We start from the raw sequence: 20,771 nt of genomic DNA on the forward strand, positions 1-20,771 counted from the left end.
GGAAAGTGTGAACGAGGCGGGAGGGAGTCCAAACTGTGCAGGGATAAGGATCTGTGGGAACAGAGAGCCACACCACCACCCACCAACCAAATTGTTGTAGTATTCAAAACATCCTAAGTGGTGTAGATTGACATGTTATAAACTACACAACATGTCCAAATGTTTGTGGACATTCGTTCTAATCAGTGCAATAGCTACTTATAGTGGCACCCAATTCTGACACCAATGTGCAAATGCACACAAACACACCGCTTGTCTAGTCCCTGTAGAGAAAAGTACTGGCAATAAAATAGGACTCTCTGGAGCAGATAATCATCAAGCTATTGGCACCATGCCTAAAGCCAGGGGTCTCAAGCCTCCCCAGCACTGAGCTGCGGATTAGTGGAACTGTGGTCTCTGGAATGATTGTGCTCCATCCAATATGTTTGGGATAAATTGGAGTTGGTTTGGGATGAGGTGTGGTGATCATCTAACATCCTGACCTCATCAATGTTCTTGTCTTGTTGCTGAATGCAATCAAATCCTCACAGCAATGCTCTGAAATGTAGTAAAGAGTCTTCCCTGGACAGTAGAGACAGTTACACCAACAAAAGCAGGACAAACTCCTTTTTAAAAATGTGGATTTCAGAAGAAAGAATGAACAGTGAGAATGTGTCCAAATACTTTTGTCCAAATATTGTATGTATGTATACCTTCTGCTGTAAATGAGGCCAAGAACACTTTTTCAGTACTATATTGAACCGTGTCTTGGATAAATATGTACTACCCAAGTAATTTCCACATTGCGGTGTGTATTTAGTAAACCCAAGGCTGTAAACACACTCCGGGTGTTTTTCCTAGATCGGTTTTTCGAGTTCTACCACTTTGTTTTTATGATTTATTGTTAAAGTTTTCATCATGGAAACAAACTCTTTTGTTTTGGAACACAGTAATATGTTGAGTGCTCAAAACCCTCAGTGCTGCTCATGTTCTGTGCCTGTATTACTTTGTTCTGCAGACTCCAGAATAGGCAATAACTCACATGCTAATAAGCTCAGCTTATGGTGAATAAAACCCGAGAGAGAGAGAGAAATATTTAAGGCTGTGCATAAGTCAGGTGTCAGGAGCCACCGGTGTTTGCTTTCGAGGTTTTAGAGTTTGCACAAGATAACGCATCTCTATAGCAACATCATACAGACAGCACGCTGCATTCTCCATGTGTGAAACCGCAGCAGGAGCATGCAGTGCCTCAAATGCATGGTGTGTAAGAAAGAGAAAAAGAGAGAGAGAGAGAGAGAAGGCGTGGTGGAGCAAGAATAAGATTTGTTTACTTTACAGCTGCTGTCAACCTCTCTCTCTCTCTCTCTCTCTCTTTCTCTCTCTCTTACACACCCACACACACCCTCCATTCATTCATCAACTCTACCTGGGCTGGGTGAAACCGATAAGGCCATCTCTCTCTCTCTCTCTCTCTGCCTGACCGGACAGGTTTGTTCTGCACTGAGACGGCCCAGGAAATAGAGTGAGCAACCGAAAAACTGAACATGCCCACTGGCGCTGACCAGCCGCAGCCTCTCTGGGCCTTTTTCTGTCCGTGTCACTGACATCTGTTTCTGCAGGACTGTTCTGCTGCTGAGCACCAAGCTTTTCCAACTAACTCCACCGACCTGTTCAACCCGCTGCAGGTACGGGGAATGCTTTACATGTGATAGTTGAGGAAGACTGACAGATTTAAGACTTTGCTTCTCTGCTTTTTTCCTTCCTTCCTTTTCCTCTTTGGGTTGTGTGTTTGTTGCTGTGGATTTGAGTCTTGTAGTGGGGACATTTTGGGGACATTTAGGAATTGTCCCCATTTTCTTTCACCAATAATAAAAGGACAAAAGAAGGCTATCTGTACAGGGAGGCTATAACACACACATCCTGTCACTGTCATGTAAATGTCTTTAAAATTTCTAAAATGTCAATTTTACAGGAGAAGGAAAAAATGTCTTGACTTTCAGGGGAAGTCAGTGTAAAAGCATTTTGGTCCAAGTCATTTTGGAGCATTTCTATTGGTCCATTCATTGAAATTATGATACAATGTAAAGTGGCTGCTCGATTCACATTATGTAAAAAAGTGAAAAACTGTCAAACAAAATTCATCAAATGGATTCATAAAGCAATGAGTGTTTATGAAGAGCTTATTCCAGTAGTCACAAGATCAAATGAGACAGATACAGAGCAAGGTATGTAAATTATAATATTTATCATGTCAATTAAACTGATCTTGATCTGAAGCAATACACACTAAGGTGTATTATCAGTAACGACAGGGACTTCTGTACACACTAGTGGGGCTAATTCCTGATAATAGAAGACTGTAATAACACTTTAGGCCTGCTGGTGGGCCATAGGCTTTTTAAGGGGTTAAGTGTCTCTAACAACTGAGTAGTTATGCATTAATAATCCAGGTAATAACAGTGTAATTACTGGTGTTCCAGTCAGAACTACAGATGCATTACAGTAGTACAGCATGTGTAAATACATGTGCATTAGCATTAGTTTTGACTCGTTTAATTACACAAAGTGTATGTCAGTAGCTGTAACAGTGTATTCTCTCGTGTATGTGGTTATACAGGTCTAATAAGATAAGGGTAACTGTATTCATATGAAAATGCTACTTTCCCTCATACAGCTTTTGGGATGGACTTGTATAATCACATGAGTTCAAACTGAATTTGACAAATGTGTACTTACTAAGGTAATGCATCTGTGAATGCATCACCAGTATTAAAACACATTGTTCCTGCGTGGGTTGTTAATGTGTTAGTACACATAATGTGTAAAGTGGGACCATCAGTTCAGTAGAGAATAATATAATGCCACAAAGCGATCATTTCCATTCATATTTTCCATATCCTCATACAAAAAGCCTTTACCTTAGTAAACGTAGAAATACTCTTCATAACATGTCACTTAAGTATAAAGGGACTTGCTTGTAATTGCACCAAATACTTAATTATGCTTAATTATGCCTTTAACTTATTTAAGGTAAATGTATTGCAGTAAATGTATTAATGTATTACAGAACAATTGCTTTAATGATAAACAGACTGTTTATGTTTGCGACTTTCTTAATAGATATCGCATTTAAGTAGAACTTTATAGAACTGATAAATGTCATTAACTAATCCTCTTCCTAATTAGTTGGATTATTTGGGAATTACATTTACATTTACAATTACATTAAAGGTATTTAGCAGGTGCTCTTATTCAGAGCGACCTACAACTGTTCACTCAGAAAATACCCTTAACTAGTTTGTATAGAGCTTAGATACTGCTAAATACAAAAGCCAGTATGGAGACCACAGCTCGGCACTACACAGTACGCCCAAGTACTCATGGAAGAGCTGGATCCTCGGTCTGTGTTTGAAGACATCGAGCGACCCAGGGGAAGTTCGTTCCACCACTTTGGTGCCAGGACAGAAAAAAGCCTGGACGCTTGTCTTCCCATGTATCTTAAAAGATGTCGGGTCGAGCCGAGCTGTACTTGAAGGTCGAAGGGCTCTTGGTACAGATCAGCTTTTGACCGTTGCCATCAAGTATAGAGAGGTGGTCCATTCTTGGCTTTGTAGGCCAGCGTCAGGGTTCTGAAGAGAATGCAGCAGAGGATGTGAACATGGCTGAACTTAGAGACACTGAAGACAAGGAATTATGCTTTATAACATACAGTATTACAAATAGAGGAAATGCGGATAGCTGTGCCTTTAAGGCTTCACATGTAAATACACTGTAATTTACTTCAGAAACCATCTCATGTCATCTTGCGATCACTGGCATCAGCACTTGTTTTTTTGCTTTATAAAATGTTACTCATATCTTATGAAGACCCTATGAAGGTAGCCTTCATATAAGGTATTAACAAAAAAGGCAATACACAGAACAAGTCAGCATTAACGCCCCACAGAGATAGCAATACAAAAAACAGCGTGTGTGTGTGTGTTTGTGTGTATATCTTCCTTCCTCTGGCACACTAATTAGCCAGTTTTGATTCAGACTCAGGTCTCAGGTGTCTCAAGTGTAATGCAGAGCATGTGCGAGGGGGTGTATGTTTTGGGCGGGGTGTGGGGCAGGTCTAGCTGAACTGCTCTGAGTTCAGGTAAAATGTCACAGCCTCCCTGCCTCCCTGCATTTCACCTCAGTCACCTGTGGAAGCCAGAGCTGGGAACCTGAGGAACATGCTCAGCCTGATCAAACTGCCCCGCGTCTTCAACGTCCACCAAGTTCCCAAAGTAAGTTCATTCAATGCGTTTACGCAACAGCTACACTTGCATATAGATACAGCACACTGTTTGTTGCTGGTTTCATAGTGAAGGGTGGCTGGGGAGATTAGCAGACGGTTCTTCCTAACAGGTACATTGTATTACATAATCCATATGACCTTCCAGGTAGGTTCAAGCTTGTCTACAGCAGAGTAGTTCCAAGAATGATCAACATTTTAGGTAAAAGTGCTTTTCTTTCAAGGAGTTCATGCTTTTCATTCTCAACTTTAACCTGAGTGCATTTGTCTGAAAGACATTTTTGACAACAATCTGTCCAACCTGTCCAATCTAGCAACAGCTTCTATGAAATGACAGATTTGTAGATAGAGCAGTGATAAGCCAAATATGCAAGACTTTGAACAGAGATTTTAGAAAAAACTTAAAAAAACAAATATGCATAAAAAAATTAACATATTGCTGTGAATAATTAAAAGAGTAGAATATGGCACATATAACACCCTGCTTGTTTATATTCCTTAAAAATATGTCAGTATAATTAATGCCAAATAAGAATAAATTAAAGTAAGAAAATGTTCAAAATACTGATGTTTATTTAAAAATAGTTATTTGGTTTAGCAGTCAGACATTAGCAGCCAGAATACCACAGACACTGTGGAGCAGCCAGTAGTAACTAACCTAAAGACCTCATAGACCTAGAGGCAACATAAAGGTGGATCAAGGCTGGTCTTTTTTTTTTTTTTAATAAACAAATTATAAACAAAATGAACTAAATTGCGGTGACTAATTAAAAGAGTAGAATGTGACATTACTCTCTGCCTTGTTTATATTCCTTAAAAATATGTAAATAGAAAAAATGTCACATTATAATAAATAAAAATAAGAAAATGTTCAAAATACTGATGTTAAAAAGTCTGACTTTATTTAAAAATGATTAGAAAATAGTTCCCCAATTTAGCAGGAAGACTCTAGCAGCCAGAATACCACACACACTGTGGAGCAGCCAATAGTAACTGACCTAAAGACCTCATAGACCTAGAAACAACATAAGGGTGGATCAAGGTTGGTCTTTTTTTGAGGGTGGGGGGATGGGGGGAGTACAACATTTAGAGCTTTTAAAATGTAAAGAACACTTTTAGACAGACTGGGGTGATGAGACCTCTTGTTTCTGTGTTTCTTGTTTGTGTTCTGGTGAGCAGCTGCAGAAGACTACTTAATGAAAGGTGTCAAAAGTCTTCACATTCATTCCTCAGGTAGAAGTGTAGACACCAGGGTTTGAAGTATCAACTTAAGCTTTTTACTCCAGTAAAAGTGTAACAGTACTGGTTTCAAAACTACTTCAAGTATAAAAGTAAAAGTAATGGAAGGAAAACAAAGGCCAAAAGCTTAGGCCACGCCACAGGGGTCTAAAGTGCAGTACCCCACCCTCCCCAAAAACACATTTTTCTAAAAACACCATAATGATGATAATAATGATGTTCTATTAAAAAAAAAAAATGTTGGAAAATGTTGGGATGCACTAGGCTTCATGTTTCAGCTGCAGATCTCTATATTAAAGGAGCATCTATGTGCACTACTGAGCATTAACATGTTTCATGGAGCGGAAAATATGATGAGTAGTTGATAAGTATTGTAATGTTACAAAAAGTCAAACTTCAGAGGCGTGTTATCAGTAACCTTTATTGGAATGTGAATGTGAATGTGGGGCTTAGTTGAGACGTTTCACCCGAGTTCTCTTAAGTCTCTGTCACGGACATCTTCATACAAGGCTACATACGTCTGCTGTGTCCTTGCTGGAGTATTACGTGACATGTGCAGGTGCAATGGATCCCTTACAAACCAATGTGTTTTTTTGTTTTTTTTTCATGACAAGCCGTTATGAAAGCAAACGGAAATGAAATAGAAGTAACGAGGCTATTTTTAAAACGTAAGGAGTAGAAAGTGCAGATGTAAGGAGTGTAAAATGTAAGGAGTTTTAATATAATTACTCCAGTAAAGTATAGATAACCAACATTTCCACTTAAGTAGGGTAACTAAGTATTTGTACTTTGTTATTTGACACCTCTGTACTTAATGCATGTGTGTAATCTCCACTCTTTTAAGGGATTCTTCAGTAAAGGCCATGGTTCTACTCAGAATCATGACAGCTCTTGCTCACATTTGAACGTGTAAATGGTTCTTCAGACCTCTTGTAGATGCTTCCTGGGAGAACTTTAAAAATAATTCTATATTTCACAAACAGAAGGGTTCCACTAATGTTTCGCCTCACCAAACCCTTTTCCAGTACCAGAATCCTTATGTTTAGAGTGTGAGGTGAAATGTAAGCGTTAACAACTTCTTTCAAGTCCAGAAACGAGAGAAAAGGTTTGATTTTTGACATGAATACTTTCCTTTATTGGTGGCCTTAGAGAACATTATCTAGATAAGACAAATTCACTTGTACAAAAACCTCAGTGGTGTCTGATACCATTTCCAAGTTTTGAGCCTCAATAAGGTTTAGTAAGGTTTGCATGAGACTAAAGACTCTGTGTGTTTTGTTTTAGGCCTTCCAGGAGGACAGTATTATCTCAGGATATCGTCACCCTCGCAGCTCAGCCACTGACTGTGTCCTCAGCCTTTTCCAGCTGACCAATGAAACTCTCAATGTTTGGACACACTTCCTTCCAACCTGGTAAACCTAAACACACAGATGTTACTTATATTATGTTAGGATGTGCCGTCATGCAAACTTTGTACCTCAACTTTTATTATTATTATTTTTTTTTACATAATTTGGATTTGGCCGTTCTTTACATCGTTTCCAAAGTTCATTATGAATGGACCAATCGTGTGAGAAGGAAATTGTTTCCATTAAATTCAATTGAAATTTAAGAAGGAATTTCCTTCTCTTGTAGAGCTGTGATTTTGGACATACGTGTTTTTAGCATGGCAATGACAACAAGTTTTATTATTAGCAACACTTTACAGTAAGGAAAAGTCAACGGACAGTAATGTGTTGAGCCAGTGAGCAGCAACACTGGCTGTAAACCTTTTAAACTGCAGGCATTTTATTCACGTATTAAGTTATTAAGGCTTATTATTAACTACATGCTAAATGCAGGTGCCAAAAAGGTCACATTTGCTTCCCCAAAGAACCTTTCCATGGAAACTACTCAGTTTAATGGAATCTAAAAGTGACTCTTCTATGGCAGCAATCCAAAGACTGCACCTTTATTTTTAATAGCTATTTTTAAGAATTAATTATACAGTAATCAGCAGTTGACTATTCTAATAATATGTAAGTTATGTAACTGTAAAAATGAGGAACTAAAGAATGGGCTCACATTCAGACTCTTGCAGTTTTATTTTCTGCTGCTTTTTTGACACATTACGTTCTGATTACTTTTATTACTTTATTAACACAACAGCCCAAACCCAATTTTTGACAACATTATCATTTTCAACACAATCTACACTGTTAAAAGTATAAGATCCTTGAGGTACTTTAATGGGTTCTTCAGTTTGAAACTGTGGAGCAACCTCTTAACCTCTTGAATGCCTGTGTCCTCTAATGGGGACATTACATTTCTGCTTCTCTGCATCATGATACGTAATATTTTTTAAAACTTAGACCGTTTGGCCTCACATAAGGACATATTTTGTTGCAGAACTGATTTCTTATTCAAAGACTAATTTAATTTTTTATACTTAAAGTGAGAGTAGGTCTGACTAATCCCAAATTGGAGAAATTAAAAATGCACACCAAGCAAAATTCCAGGTCTCAGGAGGTAAAAGTGCTTTGATGAACTTTCAAGGAACCGATTTCTTCTTGAAGATTCTTCAAAGCAACTTAAGTTGTTTTCTTCACAGTTTCAAATTGAAGAACCTCCAAAAGTTCATCAAAGAAATGACTTTTAACAGTGTAGAAGGAAGCTGCAGATTTTTAATGGGGTCCAAACATAGTTAGTGGTCTATCATAGTTCAGCAGCCTGTCACAGTGATGGCATCTAGACTATGTAGTATAAGAATTATATGACCTATATGTCTTTTTAGTTAAAACAACTGAGACATAGCTTCTATTAAACTTCCATTGTTTAATAAAAGTGAGGACTATTTTGTAGATGAGTCTGAGAATCAGTTTTCAGTGTTTTCATGCTAAAGAACCTGTTTGTTTAGAAAGGATGTCTAAAAGAGGCTTGTTTTTTATTGTAAATTTGATTTGTTGATCAAATGTGAAACCAGGGTCAACAAGAGTCTATATAGGTCGTTTCACATTGTGAGGCACGACACTAACAATGAAAAGTGTAGAACTTTAGAATCAGCAGATTTTGTCCTGAAAATGTCAGAAAGCCCACATTTCACTCCCTTTCTACACTCTGCACGTTACACACACTGTCTCTTCTCTCAGCTATCATTTATTCCACTGTTTCCACCTTCCTCTTACCTTTCCAGTCTAATAGAAAGCATGTATACGTCTTCAGTAAATGCAACAGACAATGCGTACTGCAACTGACACTCTGTGTCCTTCAGCTTCTAAATCTGTATATACACATGCAACACACTCAAGGAACAGCACCACCAGCCTGCTCCACATTGCTTGATACCAGGGCGGATGGGATTCCATGGAAACAGCATTTAACTTCTTTGTTTGCTGCTGCTGAGGGTTAGAGTTTGAATAGAGCAGCACCCAGTGCTGGAGCTCATACCCCCCACTGAGGTTTACACTGGCTGGGCCACTCTTTAGAGATTTGGCCCGCCTGAAGACCAGCAGTAGCTCTCCTATTACTGCTAATGAGCTCCCAGCACAGCTTTCCTCTGGGTCTTCCACCACTAGTAAACACGCTGGATAGACGCTGGCTTTTGTCAGGTTTTATTCTTTAGGCCTCGCTGAATAGCAAATCATTCAAATAGATCACTCTGTTTGATTTGCAATGAATACAGTATTTACAGTAGATCACTTTTGGCTATTGGCATGTTGTTGATTTAGATGGAATTTAAAAATATATATTTTGCTCCATTTCTATTGGTTTATCGTTGAGGATTATTGGATGTAGATACTGTTGTAACAAAACCTCATGGTTATTATGAATTACAAATTCCTAATTAACAGAAAAAGATTGTTGTAACAACCCAGGCCAACCCAAAAAACACTCTTATGTGCTACTCACACAGTTGGAACGCAGGCTAGGTGGGCACCAGGTGGGCATGGGTGGGTTTGTATATACTTTGTTACTGGGACCTAGTTCGAAAAGGGCCCCATTGTTACAGCCCACCTTAATCTCATAGAAGTCCAATCTAGGCCCCATGTGTAGTGTATAACCCAGATGGGGTCCATGTTTAACCCCTCCTGATTCCATCACTGACCCTGGTGGGCATCCACATGCAGGGCAAACATGAAACCCGAGGACAAAACTTTCTGGTTCACCAGTTGGGATACCCAAACGAGCCCCACCACATGGGCATGTTAGCTGGGAAACCTGTAGGTACCAATTAGAATTAAGTACTATTTAGAATAGTCAACAATGCAGTTCAGTAGATTAAATGTCACATAGGTTTGAGGTAAGAGACAAGACAACCATATTTACCATTTGTGTTGGACACAGATGGAATCTGGCCTCTGTCTTTAACCCATCTGTGCAGTGAACACACACATACCCACTAGTGATCAAACACACACACAGTGACCTTGAACACATGCTCTCGAAGCAGTGGACAAAACCTCTCAATCATTGAGTTCAGGTGTTATATTCACTATCATTGCCAGTCCCATCAGTATAAAATCAAGCACCAAGCCATGTAGTCACCTTCCCACACATTAGTGAAAGATGCTTCTAATGAGCTCACTGAACTCCAGCGTGGTTCTGTTATAGGAGCCACCGTTTCAACAACAAGTCAGTTGGTGAAATGTCTTACCTTTTAAATATTCCACCATCAGCTATGAGGGGTATTATTGGTTTAGGAACCACAGCAGCTCAGCCACCAAGTTACAGAGTGGGGTCAGGGCGAGGGCTGAGCTCAGAGCATAGTGCAGAAAAGTCTCCAATGCTCTGCTGACTCAACAACTGCAGAGCTCCAGACCCGCTGTTAGAGCTGCAAAGGGGGACCAGCTCAATATTAACTTCATATTAATGCCTAAGGATTTAAAATGGATCTCATAACAGGTCCTATAGGTGTAATGTGTAAGTGTCTCAATACTGTTGTCCACAAAGTGTATTTACTGACTCAAAGAGAAGGAATAACCTTCTTAACTGAAATGTAATTTAATGTCTCACGATTTTAGATGATTTCAATCTTGTTGTTTTGTCATGGAATTTGTTAGACAGTGTAAAGGGCAGCTGGTGTTTCAGGTGGCTCTGACTGCTTTCAGAATGAGCTGGAAAAAAATGATGGCAAAATAACAAATGAACCTTGCCACGCACTGTCTCATACATATTAACTTCTGCCTTAGAGTTTTACCTGCAGGTTAAATATGACCAACTATGTCCTTTGTGTCCAACCAGACGTTCCACACAATGGCTTCCAATATTTTTTCCTCGTAAAATGTTTTACAGAAGCTTTTAGCGTGTGTAGGTGGGTTACTTTACAGCTTTTATAGAATCAGTTAGAAAAATATGGGTTCAGTCAAGACTTGGAGGGCTTCATTGTTCAATGTATTGCCTTCTTTTGGTGCATTAGCATTAGCCTTCCCTTGGTGCTTCCAAGGGTTCTTTGAGTGATGATATATAACAGGGATATTTTATGTATATTAAAATAAAATGCTGTACAATCCAATTGGAGAACATTTCCTTAAGCCAAAATTCAGAACATGTGGTTCTTCTATGGAATCACTTGAAATCCCTGAAGTCTGAAGCCTTTATTTTTAAGCGTGTTTGACATGCATTTGTAAAATGTTTCAAGAATTTGATCTGATTGGTCTAAACAGATGGAATCTCTACAGACATAAAAGGACATAAAAATGTAGGATTTTCAGATTTACATTAAACAAATGAGTCCTGTGTGAACAAACCACTAGATTTTACGTGATATATGCGTAAATATTGAATATTTCTTTGGATTTGTGCTCAAGCAAACTCACAAGAGGACACACAAATCAGGTCTGGTCATTAAGGCTATGTAGGAGGATAAAATGGAACCTGGTTTTCCAACAAACTCCAAAGAAATGTTTGTTTAACCTTCAAACAGGCAGAAAGGTTTGCACGCAGTGGCTCTCAATCTGCCGAGAGCAGTTTTAAACCTATTACTCAGTGACGCACAGTGCCCAGGAGTGGTTGTGAAATGTTGGCTAGTGGCCGACGGAGCGTGCCCTTGCCCAGCAACATTTCCCTCACACAATGCTATTGTGTTGACTGTGTTGCATAATTTCACCCCAGACTTCACAGCCAGCAGCACAGCCACCTACAGTGCAGACAATAGCAGGGTAAGGTACGCGTGCACACCCATCAGACAGGTGTATGTGTGTGTGTGTGTGTGTATTAGATACCTCAACTTTAACAAGTCCAGGCAGGTCAAGCGGTCTGATAGGACATGTGCTGTCAGTCAGTAGGCCTTTCTCTGGGTTTTTTTCCACGGCAGATTATTAACAATGTGTCCATGCCCACTGCTATGGTTTCAATACCAGCTCAAATGTCTTTAAGTCCTCCTAGTGATAAGCTCTCTCTCTTAGCTTAGTCTCTTTTCTGAATAATGTTCCCTTTTTTGCTTTTAGAAAGACAACTTTACAAGAGAGGGAAAAAACCTTCTTACCTTTCAATAGAAGTCAATGTAAAAGGATTTCATTTCATTTCAAGAAGTCATTTTGGAGCATTTCTATTTGTCCATTCATCAAACACTTTGGATACAATATAAAGAACAACTGCTAGAGTTACATTATGTCAAAAAGTGAAAAACATCAAAACAATTTCCGTAGCCTAAAGAATTGTGACCCATTATCAGCTATTAACACCTTTTCAACCCCCTTAAACTTTGCCGACATCCATGTACCAAGACTTGATACATAGATACGCTAAAGCTTAGGAAACGCTGGTTCTTGGCTTAAATATCTGCTTCTAGCACAAGCCTTTAACATTTGTGGAGCCTCAATAACTGACCAAAAAAACTTATACTCAGGTGTTTAATGTTCTTCTCCAAACCTACTCTTCATTTTGAGTTGTATTAAGTACTGATGCTTGTCTAAACCAGAGGCCTTTAACGCTTCTCCTGGAGAGCTACCTTCTTCAGGTGTCAACCAACTCCAACTCAAATCTGACACACCACAAGGCAGCCAGGGCTGTCCAAAACCAGTCATGAGTTGGAACAGGTGGAGTGGTTTAAGGTTGGACTGGAGCAGGACTGGAGCAGGACTGGAGACCACTGTGCTACAGAGGCTGGATTGTTTGTGGATTTGGACTTTGCATTTTTGCACTTTTGATTTTGGAGTCATGTAGTACACTGCAAAAAAGTGGGAGAACATTTTTCTTGTTCAGACAAATTTCTTGTCACAAGCTAAACACTGAGGCTATTTCACTTCACAAAAACCGTACTTCATTACTATAAGTTAAACACTCTAATAATAATTTTGCTACAATCTTAAAATGAGAAATAATAGGTAGGTTAAGCTGATTTCAGTGGCCAATAAGCCAATATGTTTCAGTGTACAATTAGTTTAGATAATTTTGCTAATTTATGCTATTTGATGTTTTTTGTTGTTTTTTCCTTTTCATGTTGTCAGTTTGGGTAGTTTTTTGTTTGCCTGTGTGCATGATGTAGGCCATAGGTGACATTTTTCACTGATCTATATAGAAAGTGTATAACATTACAAAAATCCTAGTTACAAGCATATGTATTGCCCATAGAATGAAAGGCCCTCTGTCCTTTGATGAGCACTGTAACAACAAAATCTTTGATCGTATCCAGTCTTACTGGATAGTGCTGCTATCCTGTTAGCATACTGTGCAGTCAGCTCATTTAAAATACTGCTAGATTAGTGTTAGGCCTGGCTTACGAAGCAACCTAAAGTCATGTATTTTCCAATATCTAGCAGAGTATGGTGGTGATATGCAGCTCATCCTCTAATCCTGGGAAAGAAAGTCTACAAAAGTATCCAAAGCACCACATTCTTACACTGCCTAAGTAGCTGAGCTGCCATCTTTAATTAGGGAAATATCGCTGGTATATGTAAATGTAGGGTTTTGGAATCAGCCAGTTTTACAGGCCTCTTTTGCTTATACAGGACTTGCATTTGAATGAAGACACACAGTGTTTGAGGTTCACGCTATGTCAGTTCTATGTACTGAACTCTCTTTATTCAACTCAGCCAAAAATACGTACTGTTTTTCATTCTAGGGAACCTTTCACCTCTTTTGCAAATACAGCCCCACTCATGGGATCTGAACGTTCAGCTTCAAATGTGACACAACAATTTGTCTTCAGACAACATACAGTGCATCCCTAAAACCAGATTTATTACAGATAACCAGAACGTACGTGCGGAGGGGTTAAAGAACAATCCATTAAAGGGGGTCTTCTATGGCTTCACTCCGCCAAAGCCTTTTTTTTCTCCCTTTCTGTCTGTCTTTCACACATCACTGCGTTTGTTATTCATACAGTAACTAGGTCATGCATGCACTTGCTCACAGTCCACTGACTGTTATTTTCATGCATTTTATGCATTATAGAATTCTCTCTCTTTTGTTTTCTCTCTCTCTCTCTCTCTCTCTCTCTCTCTCTCTCTCTCTCTCTCTCTCTCTTTCTCTTTCTCTCTCTCAGGTATTTTCTGTGGAAGCTGCTGACGGTGGTGTGTATGCAGGATGTGTGGAATGATGCCTATACATGGCCGTTGTTGGTCTTTCTGCTATCCTGCTGTGTGTACCCGCTGGCGTCCAGCTGTGCTCACACGTTCAGCACCATGTCCACTCGCGCCCGCCACATCTGCTTCTTCTTTGACTATGGAGCCCTCAGTTTTTACAGCCTGGGTAGGGTTAACATGCATGGACACACACACACACACACCGAAGTAAAGACACTGTGCATTTTGTACACTTTAAAGATAAAATCAGTGCGCTTTAGAGAGAGTTCATGGCAGTGCACGCTTGTCTTGACAATCAGCCTACTGCACAATTTACAGATCAGAGTGTTTAAACCTCTTTTGGGAGTCAAACCAAACAAATGCTCTATTAATAAACTACTGTTTACAGTTACAGACATGACCACTGCTTTTACTAACATCACATCTCACAAAAGCATCTGTTCCCAACACTGACGTGTATCAGTGTGTTACATGATATCTTTGTTGGTGTGTTCAGGTTCAGCTATCACCTACTCTGCCTATGTCATGCCGGATTCCTGGATGAACAGTCTGTTTCATGCATACTATGTTCCTGTCGCAGTGTTCAACACTATCATCTGCACCACCATGGCCTGCTACTCCAGGTAACATTACAGCCACAAACTGCACAATCATCCTAAATACAGTCATTTACCATCATTGAAAGACTATGGGTAATAATGGAAGCCCATTCCTGACATTGAAAAACAAACAATCCAGCACGTAAGTAAATTGCTAAGTCATTATTCTAAGATACTGTCATTATTTGAAAGTCATTCTAAGATACTAGGTTTTTATTTTGCAATACAAATTTTTTGTTTTAAGACATTTTTGAAGATTTCTCATTCTTTTGAGATGAATTCTCATTATTTTGATATGCGTTATGCTTTTAGAATGAAAGAAAATCAAACAGATTTGATTTATTGTAAATGGTGGAAACCTTTTACAATAAATATATAAAGACATATCCTGAACTGTTTCAAAACACTTAAAACTGACTAAACAGCCTCTTCATTAACTATTTGGCTATATAGAATTTTACTCCATCCAGTTCACTGAAGTTGTGTTGGGCCTATTTTCAGTACTATTGAACATTTGCTGTTAGTGTATCAAGACTGTTAGAGTTTCCAGTACAGGAATGTTAGACAACTGGAAACTGCACATAGCTGGTTATTTCACAATTACAAGTCTGAGAATGTAATCGGTTATTTACATATAACTGTCGAACAGTAGAACAGCAATCACGGGTTTTACATAGAAACACTTTACCCCTGAGAGCTATTACACACTATCATATGAAGAACAACTCAGACAGTTTGCTTTTGCTTTTATTATACTTACTGCACAACATTTCTTACATTGCCTTAACAAGCCTGAGAATGTAATCGGTTATTTACATATTAATGACAATATGCTAAATAGAACCTTTACAGTTCCATTATTTCCACCTCCGCCTTTTCATCCAGAGAAAGCAAACTATAATAAAAGCAAAATCAAACTGTCTGAGTTGTTCTTCATATGGTAGTGTGTAATAGCTCTCAGGGGTAAAGTGGTTCTATGTAAAACCTGTAATTGCTGTTCTACAGTGGGCCTGTGCTAACAGTTAGTCTCTGAATGCTTCTCTTCCCTTCCTTTCCTGTGCTAAGGCTTGGCCTACCATTTCTCCACTATAACCATGACATCACAGAAAGGTAAATTAGTCTTTTACATTAGTTTGGCTACTGTGTGGACTCGCTGGCTTCAACAGCTAATTAACACAATCATTTTTCCATTCTTTTCTGCCATCTAACTTTTTGTCTGTATTTTGTATGTTTTAATTGAGAAGTAGTACACACAGCCTAATCAAACATTGTAGCTAATCAAACATAAAACAGTAATTTCAGCAAATCTTAATGCATGATTATTCTGGATTATTCTATGCAAAAGTCTGGACAATGTAAATTGTGTAAAGACTCAGAACTACTATTATTCTGGTAAGATAGGCAAACCAAAAGCCCCACATGGCTGTCAGGAACCTGCATGAACATCAAGAGGGTGCACTGTTCCACTGTGCAGCTTTGCTTGTACAAACATAATATTTATGGAACAGTCATAAGAAGAAAACCTTACCTGTGCCTTCATCTCAAAACTTAATGTGTGAAGTGTGCTGCAGAACACCAAGAGATGCCAGATGGGTTTTGGAAACAAGTAAAATCTTTGTACTGGCCATGTTGAGTATTTGGACCTTTATTTGGACATTTCTATGTCATACAAAAGGCTGTTTTTACTGCTGCTCAAAAAATCTATATCGCTATATATATATATAAAAACCATGTTCTTTTGGTATTTTTCTCCATGGTTTGAACCTCTACACTGTGTGAATTATTCAGGAGGTACAGACCAATAGAAATGCTCTAAAATACTTGGAATAAACTTATCTTACATTGACTTCCATTCAAGGTTAAAATATCTTTGTCTTCTCCTGTGAATTCAATATTTTGGAGATGCAAATATATATACTTCAGTTAAACCCGTCTAATCAGTGTCAACTGATCAGTGTCATTTAAGCACTGACAGTATCCTCCATATGCTTGGTAAATAATATATTGTGTACCACAACAACAAAATTCTTCATGATAAGATAAAATATTGTCATATTTCATAACTACATGAAAAACTAAAGAAATCAGTGACACATGATTTTACATGTGATAGGTGACAATTTTTGGCAGCACAGTTTCATTGATACAGTGCGTCTGGTCTGTGTACTCGTGAGATTGTGTAATACTGATACTGATACTGGCTTCACCACACCCTTTATTATTCTTAGCTATAAAACTCAGTTCTTGGTAATTCCTGTTTGATGACTCAATTTTGATGGTCGATCTTGTTCTTTCCCACACAGATTTCTTGAGTGCCAGAGACCTAAGCTTGGAAAGGTGGTGCGCATTTCAGCCTTCACCTACCCTTACTTGTTCGACAACATTCCTCTCTTCTACAGAGTGAGTTTTACACCACGTGCACATTTCACACGCTGTAATGCAACAACAAAAAAAAGATCCTGAATAGGTTTGTTCTTAAAAGCCAAATCTACATCATAAAGAGAGAGAGCAAGCAATAACGCATAGCTAGCAGATTTTTTAGACAAGCGAAGCTACTCATGGCAGTTGCAACCTTAAAGATTGTGCTGAATAGTTTTTTTTTCACTTTATTAAATATTTAAACATACAGACATTTGATTTCTAATTGTTCTTAGATCTGGTTAAAACTCAGACTCATCTGCATCTACAGCCCTGCTTCTGAAGGCCTCTGAGAAGCTTCAGTTGTTGTAGTAATAAATGTTAGGATGTCCTAACTTTTCCTCACAAGAAAACCTTAATAATTTGCAATTTGCATTTCTTTCATTTTATGTGTTTATTTATAACTAAGGTTTTTACAGGGTGTCCTCGTTTCTTTCGCATGGCTGTAGAGTATTATTATGGTCCAGGGATGAACTGCAGCTTTATTTTTAATAACATGTGCAGATCTAGAGATTCTATTTGTTTTCTTTATTCTTGGATGTTGGTGTTGGTACTACACTGAGGGTCCCTATGCCAACAGACTGCCTACTGTTGTCATAACAAAGCCTCATAACTACACAATTGAAACTTTATAAGTAAACAAAAAACATCTGTAACATTAATGAATGATATTGATACTTCCACCTCGTCAGTTGCTTGAAAAGGATCAAACATTGGAGGTTCAGGTTATGTAATAAAAAAAGAGCTTTCAGTGTCAGTGTTGAAAGGAGCACAATAACACATAAATTGTTATTTATTTGTTAGTTTATTTTTGCATTTGTTTATTTTACATCAAGTAAAACCTTCAGAATGAATTGTCCAAACAAACTGGTCTAAAAGATCTAAAGTTGTGGCATCATACTTTTAAAAGGGCCAATATCCTTAATAAGAAATAATAAAAATGTTGTGTATTATTGTAAAAAAGCAATTACCTGGAAGGAGGGGGGTTGCTGATTACCTAAATAATAAATACGTATAGCTAAAACTTAAAGTTTTGGTTTTCTGAACACACATATCTTTACTTTCTCACATTGAAACACATTTAAACTACCATATAAAACATGATAAACAATGAAAAATGTGTTTATAGATCTTCCTATGTGTGGGTGAAGGCTGCACTGCGAACGAAGTGAACTCTGTCCATATCTACCACACGCTGCTGGCATTCCTGACGGGTTTCCTGTTCGCCACACACCTCCCAGAGAGGCTTGCACCTGGATGCTTTGACTACATCGGTAAGGCTGGACTTATCAGCCCAAGCCCTGCAGTCTGTGTTTGCACAACAGTAGGCAGGCTGTTACGCATCAGGGTGTGCAGTGTGTGGGTTTACCACAGTGCGGTTTGTACTGAAAATATGCCTGACTGTACAAACACACCACTGTGTGACAGAGGCTGCTGTGACACGCTGTCAGAAGAAAATGCATGTCTCTTAAATGTAAAAATATGTCTGTAAAGCATCTGTAAAGCAGCCTTTTAAAAACATATATTATATAAAGGACAGCTGCATTGAGAAATACCACTAACTTTCTGACTTCCTGTCCATTGTTCACATGACTACCCCCTGCAGGCCACAGCCACCAGCTGTTCCACGTGTGTGGGATCATTGGCACGCACTTCCAAATGAAGGCCATCGAGATGGACATGGCTCTGAGGCGGCCGTGGCTGCAGGCTCATGCTCCACCCATTACCTTCAACAGTAGTTTAGGGGCCACCATGCTCTGCATCCTCCTCAGCCTCGTGATCATATACCTCTTCAGCTGTCCACTTCTGCGGGGCCCTGCTCCCAGCAAAGGCTCCAGCAAAGGCTCCAGCATGGCGAGGAAGTGCTGCAGAGACTAGCTGCAGCTCCATGCCGCTTCTGAGGGCTCTGACCAGGTTCTGCAGAGGGCTGAGAGGAGAAGAACACTGTTGTTTTGGTTTAAACGGTTCAGTTCACTTGAGACATGCTTAAAGGATTTGTTGAGAAGGTACTGAGATTTAGTCAGGTAGTATTATACACTTACCGCTCACGTTATTAGATACACCTACCTTCTTGGTGCACCTTGTAGGTGCACAGCTCTACTTCCATGTACACAGTTTGTATTAGTCATGCTGTTGTACTTCACAGATGGTCAGTTTATGAGTATATACGCTACTATTGGCTGATAGTTGGATCGTAGTGTGGACTATTATTAACCCAGTAGCGAGACTGAGGTGTTTAAAAAAATAGTACTTGTCAGGCTCCTATCAGTGCCAGACACCCTACCTGTGCTGAGAATAGCCCACCACTCCACTGATATCTGGCCCACAGTGGTCCTGTGGCGGTTTCTTTCCACTGCTGGACGGGGGAGAGTGCGGGGCTAAACTTGGCAGCAACAGATGGGCTGTTTGGTAGGTGTTTCTGCAAAAATGGCCAATGAGAGCAGGTACAAGGGACGTGTGCCTAATAGACCTCATAGACTGGCAAAGTGTATGTAATTCACTTGAGTTTTCTGAACTATGCAGAGCCAGATATGTGTGTATGTGTGTGTGTATGTGAGTGATGTACACTCCCAAAAATGTGCTAAGAAAGGTGCTTCAAATGGTTCTCTGAGTGATGCCATAGGAGAGCCACTTTAGGTTCCATAAAGAACCAGGATGTTTGAGTGTGAAGAACCTTTAAAAGACCCAAAATAAATTCTCTTGATGTAAAGCTTCCTTATCAGCTTGAAGGTCACATCTCTATTACACAAATGGTTCTTTATGAAACCAAAAGTGGTTCCTCTATGGCAGCGCTCAAGGAACCTTTTGTAGCAGCTTTATTTTTTAGAGTGTTTATGTAGGTGCTGATGATCTCAGGGCATTGGGAGCCAGAGAAATGGTGCCTAACAAACGATCTCTTCTTATGAAGCACATTGACCATAGCAGACCTCAAATGCCACAGCAGGGTAATACAGCCAAAGAGCACAATAACACAGGCAACAAGCCAAGAAACGCTCACCCAACAGTAAACAGTGAAGGAAGGTCCACAGTCTGACACGTACGTTTCCATGACTTATCTCTTGTCATATTTTCTGCACAAAATGAGGTTTTTGTATATTGTGATACATTTTTGTATTTTTTTCCAGGAAACCCGGCTTTTGCCTTTTTTTATGTCTTATGCTATTTATACCTTGTAAATATCTTTATAATAAACAGTATTGGTACAGAGTTCTATGATGATTGATGAGGCCTTACAATAAGGTCACAATGTACAGTGTGATGCCTAGTTGTCCTCCGCTGACATCTAGAGGCTGATTATAGTACAGGCCGCTTTGTGTACTATGTTTGATTATTACAGCACAGTGAAGTCCATCTTAGACACACTGGGCCACTGGAATTCATAAAATTCGATGGTACTGGCGCAACTCCAGGTAACGAGTGATGAAGTCCGGTTCCCAGCGCTTTGTAAAACAAGTTATTTTAATCCAAATAAATGAAGTCTGCTTTAGGTAGACCTGGATACATCCCACACACTACTCTAGTATTTCAAGGTGAATATTTGGTACCATTGGAGTTGTTTGCCACTGCTGAATGTGTAGTGATTGGCCCCTGCAATCTTAAAAATGGCAAACCTGAAAAATAACAACTGCACAGATGCTGGATTTACTCATTTCTCAACAAGTCCAGGAACTGAGTCAGCTGTGCTGATGCAGTGTTTTGTTGAGTTAAACTCCCCCCCCCCCCCGTCACCATCAATGAGTAGCCGTTTCCTAC

General features: G+C 39.2%; 1 protein-coding gene across 2 annotated transcripts; it reads left to right on the forward strand.

Annotated features, from left to right (window-relative positions):
* Window positions 1-1,472: 1,472 nt before the first annotated feature.
* On the forward strand, window positions 1,473-20,182 carry paqr5b (progestin and adipoQ receptor family member Vb). 2 transcript variants are annotated; one of them, XM_072671290.1, is made up of 9 exons: window positions 1,473-1,664; window positions 4,161-4,250; window positions 6,782-6,909; window positions 13,962-14,167; window positions 14,498-14,624; window positions 15,666-15,710; window positions 16,904-17,000; window positions 18,148-18,292; window positions 18,625-20,182. In XM_072671290.1, exons 2-9 carry the CDS (start codon window positions 4,197-4,199, stop codon window positions 18,894-18,896), a joined length of 1,074 nt encoding a protein of 357 aa, XP_072527391.1. In that variant the 5' UTR covers window positions 1,473-1,664; window positions 4,161-4,196; the 3' UTR covers window positions 18,897-20,182. The 2 variants fall into 2 exon arrangements, with proteins under 2 accessions (XP_072527391.1, XP_072527392.1); XM_072671291.1 differs by lacking the exon at window positions 15,666-15,710.
* The last annotated feature ends 589 nt before the right edge of the window (window positions 20,183-20,771 follow it).

The sequence above is a fragment of the Salminus brasiliensis genome, chromosome 25 (genome assembly GCF_030463535.1).
Source record: "Salminus brasiliensis chromosome 25, fSalBra1.hap2, whole genome shotgun sequence".
Classification (NCBI taxonomy): domain Eukaryota; kingdom Metazoa; phylum Chordata; class Actinopteri; order Characiformes; family Bryconidae; genus Salminus; species Salminus brasiliensis.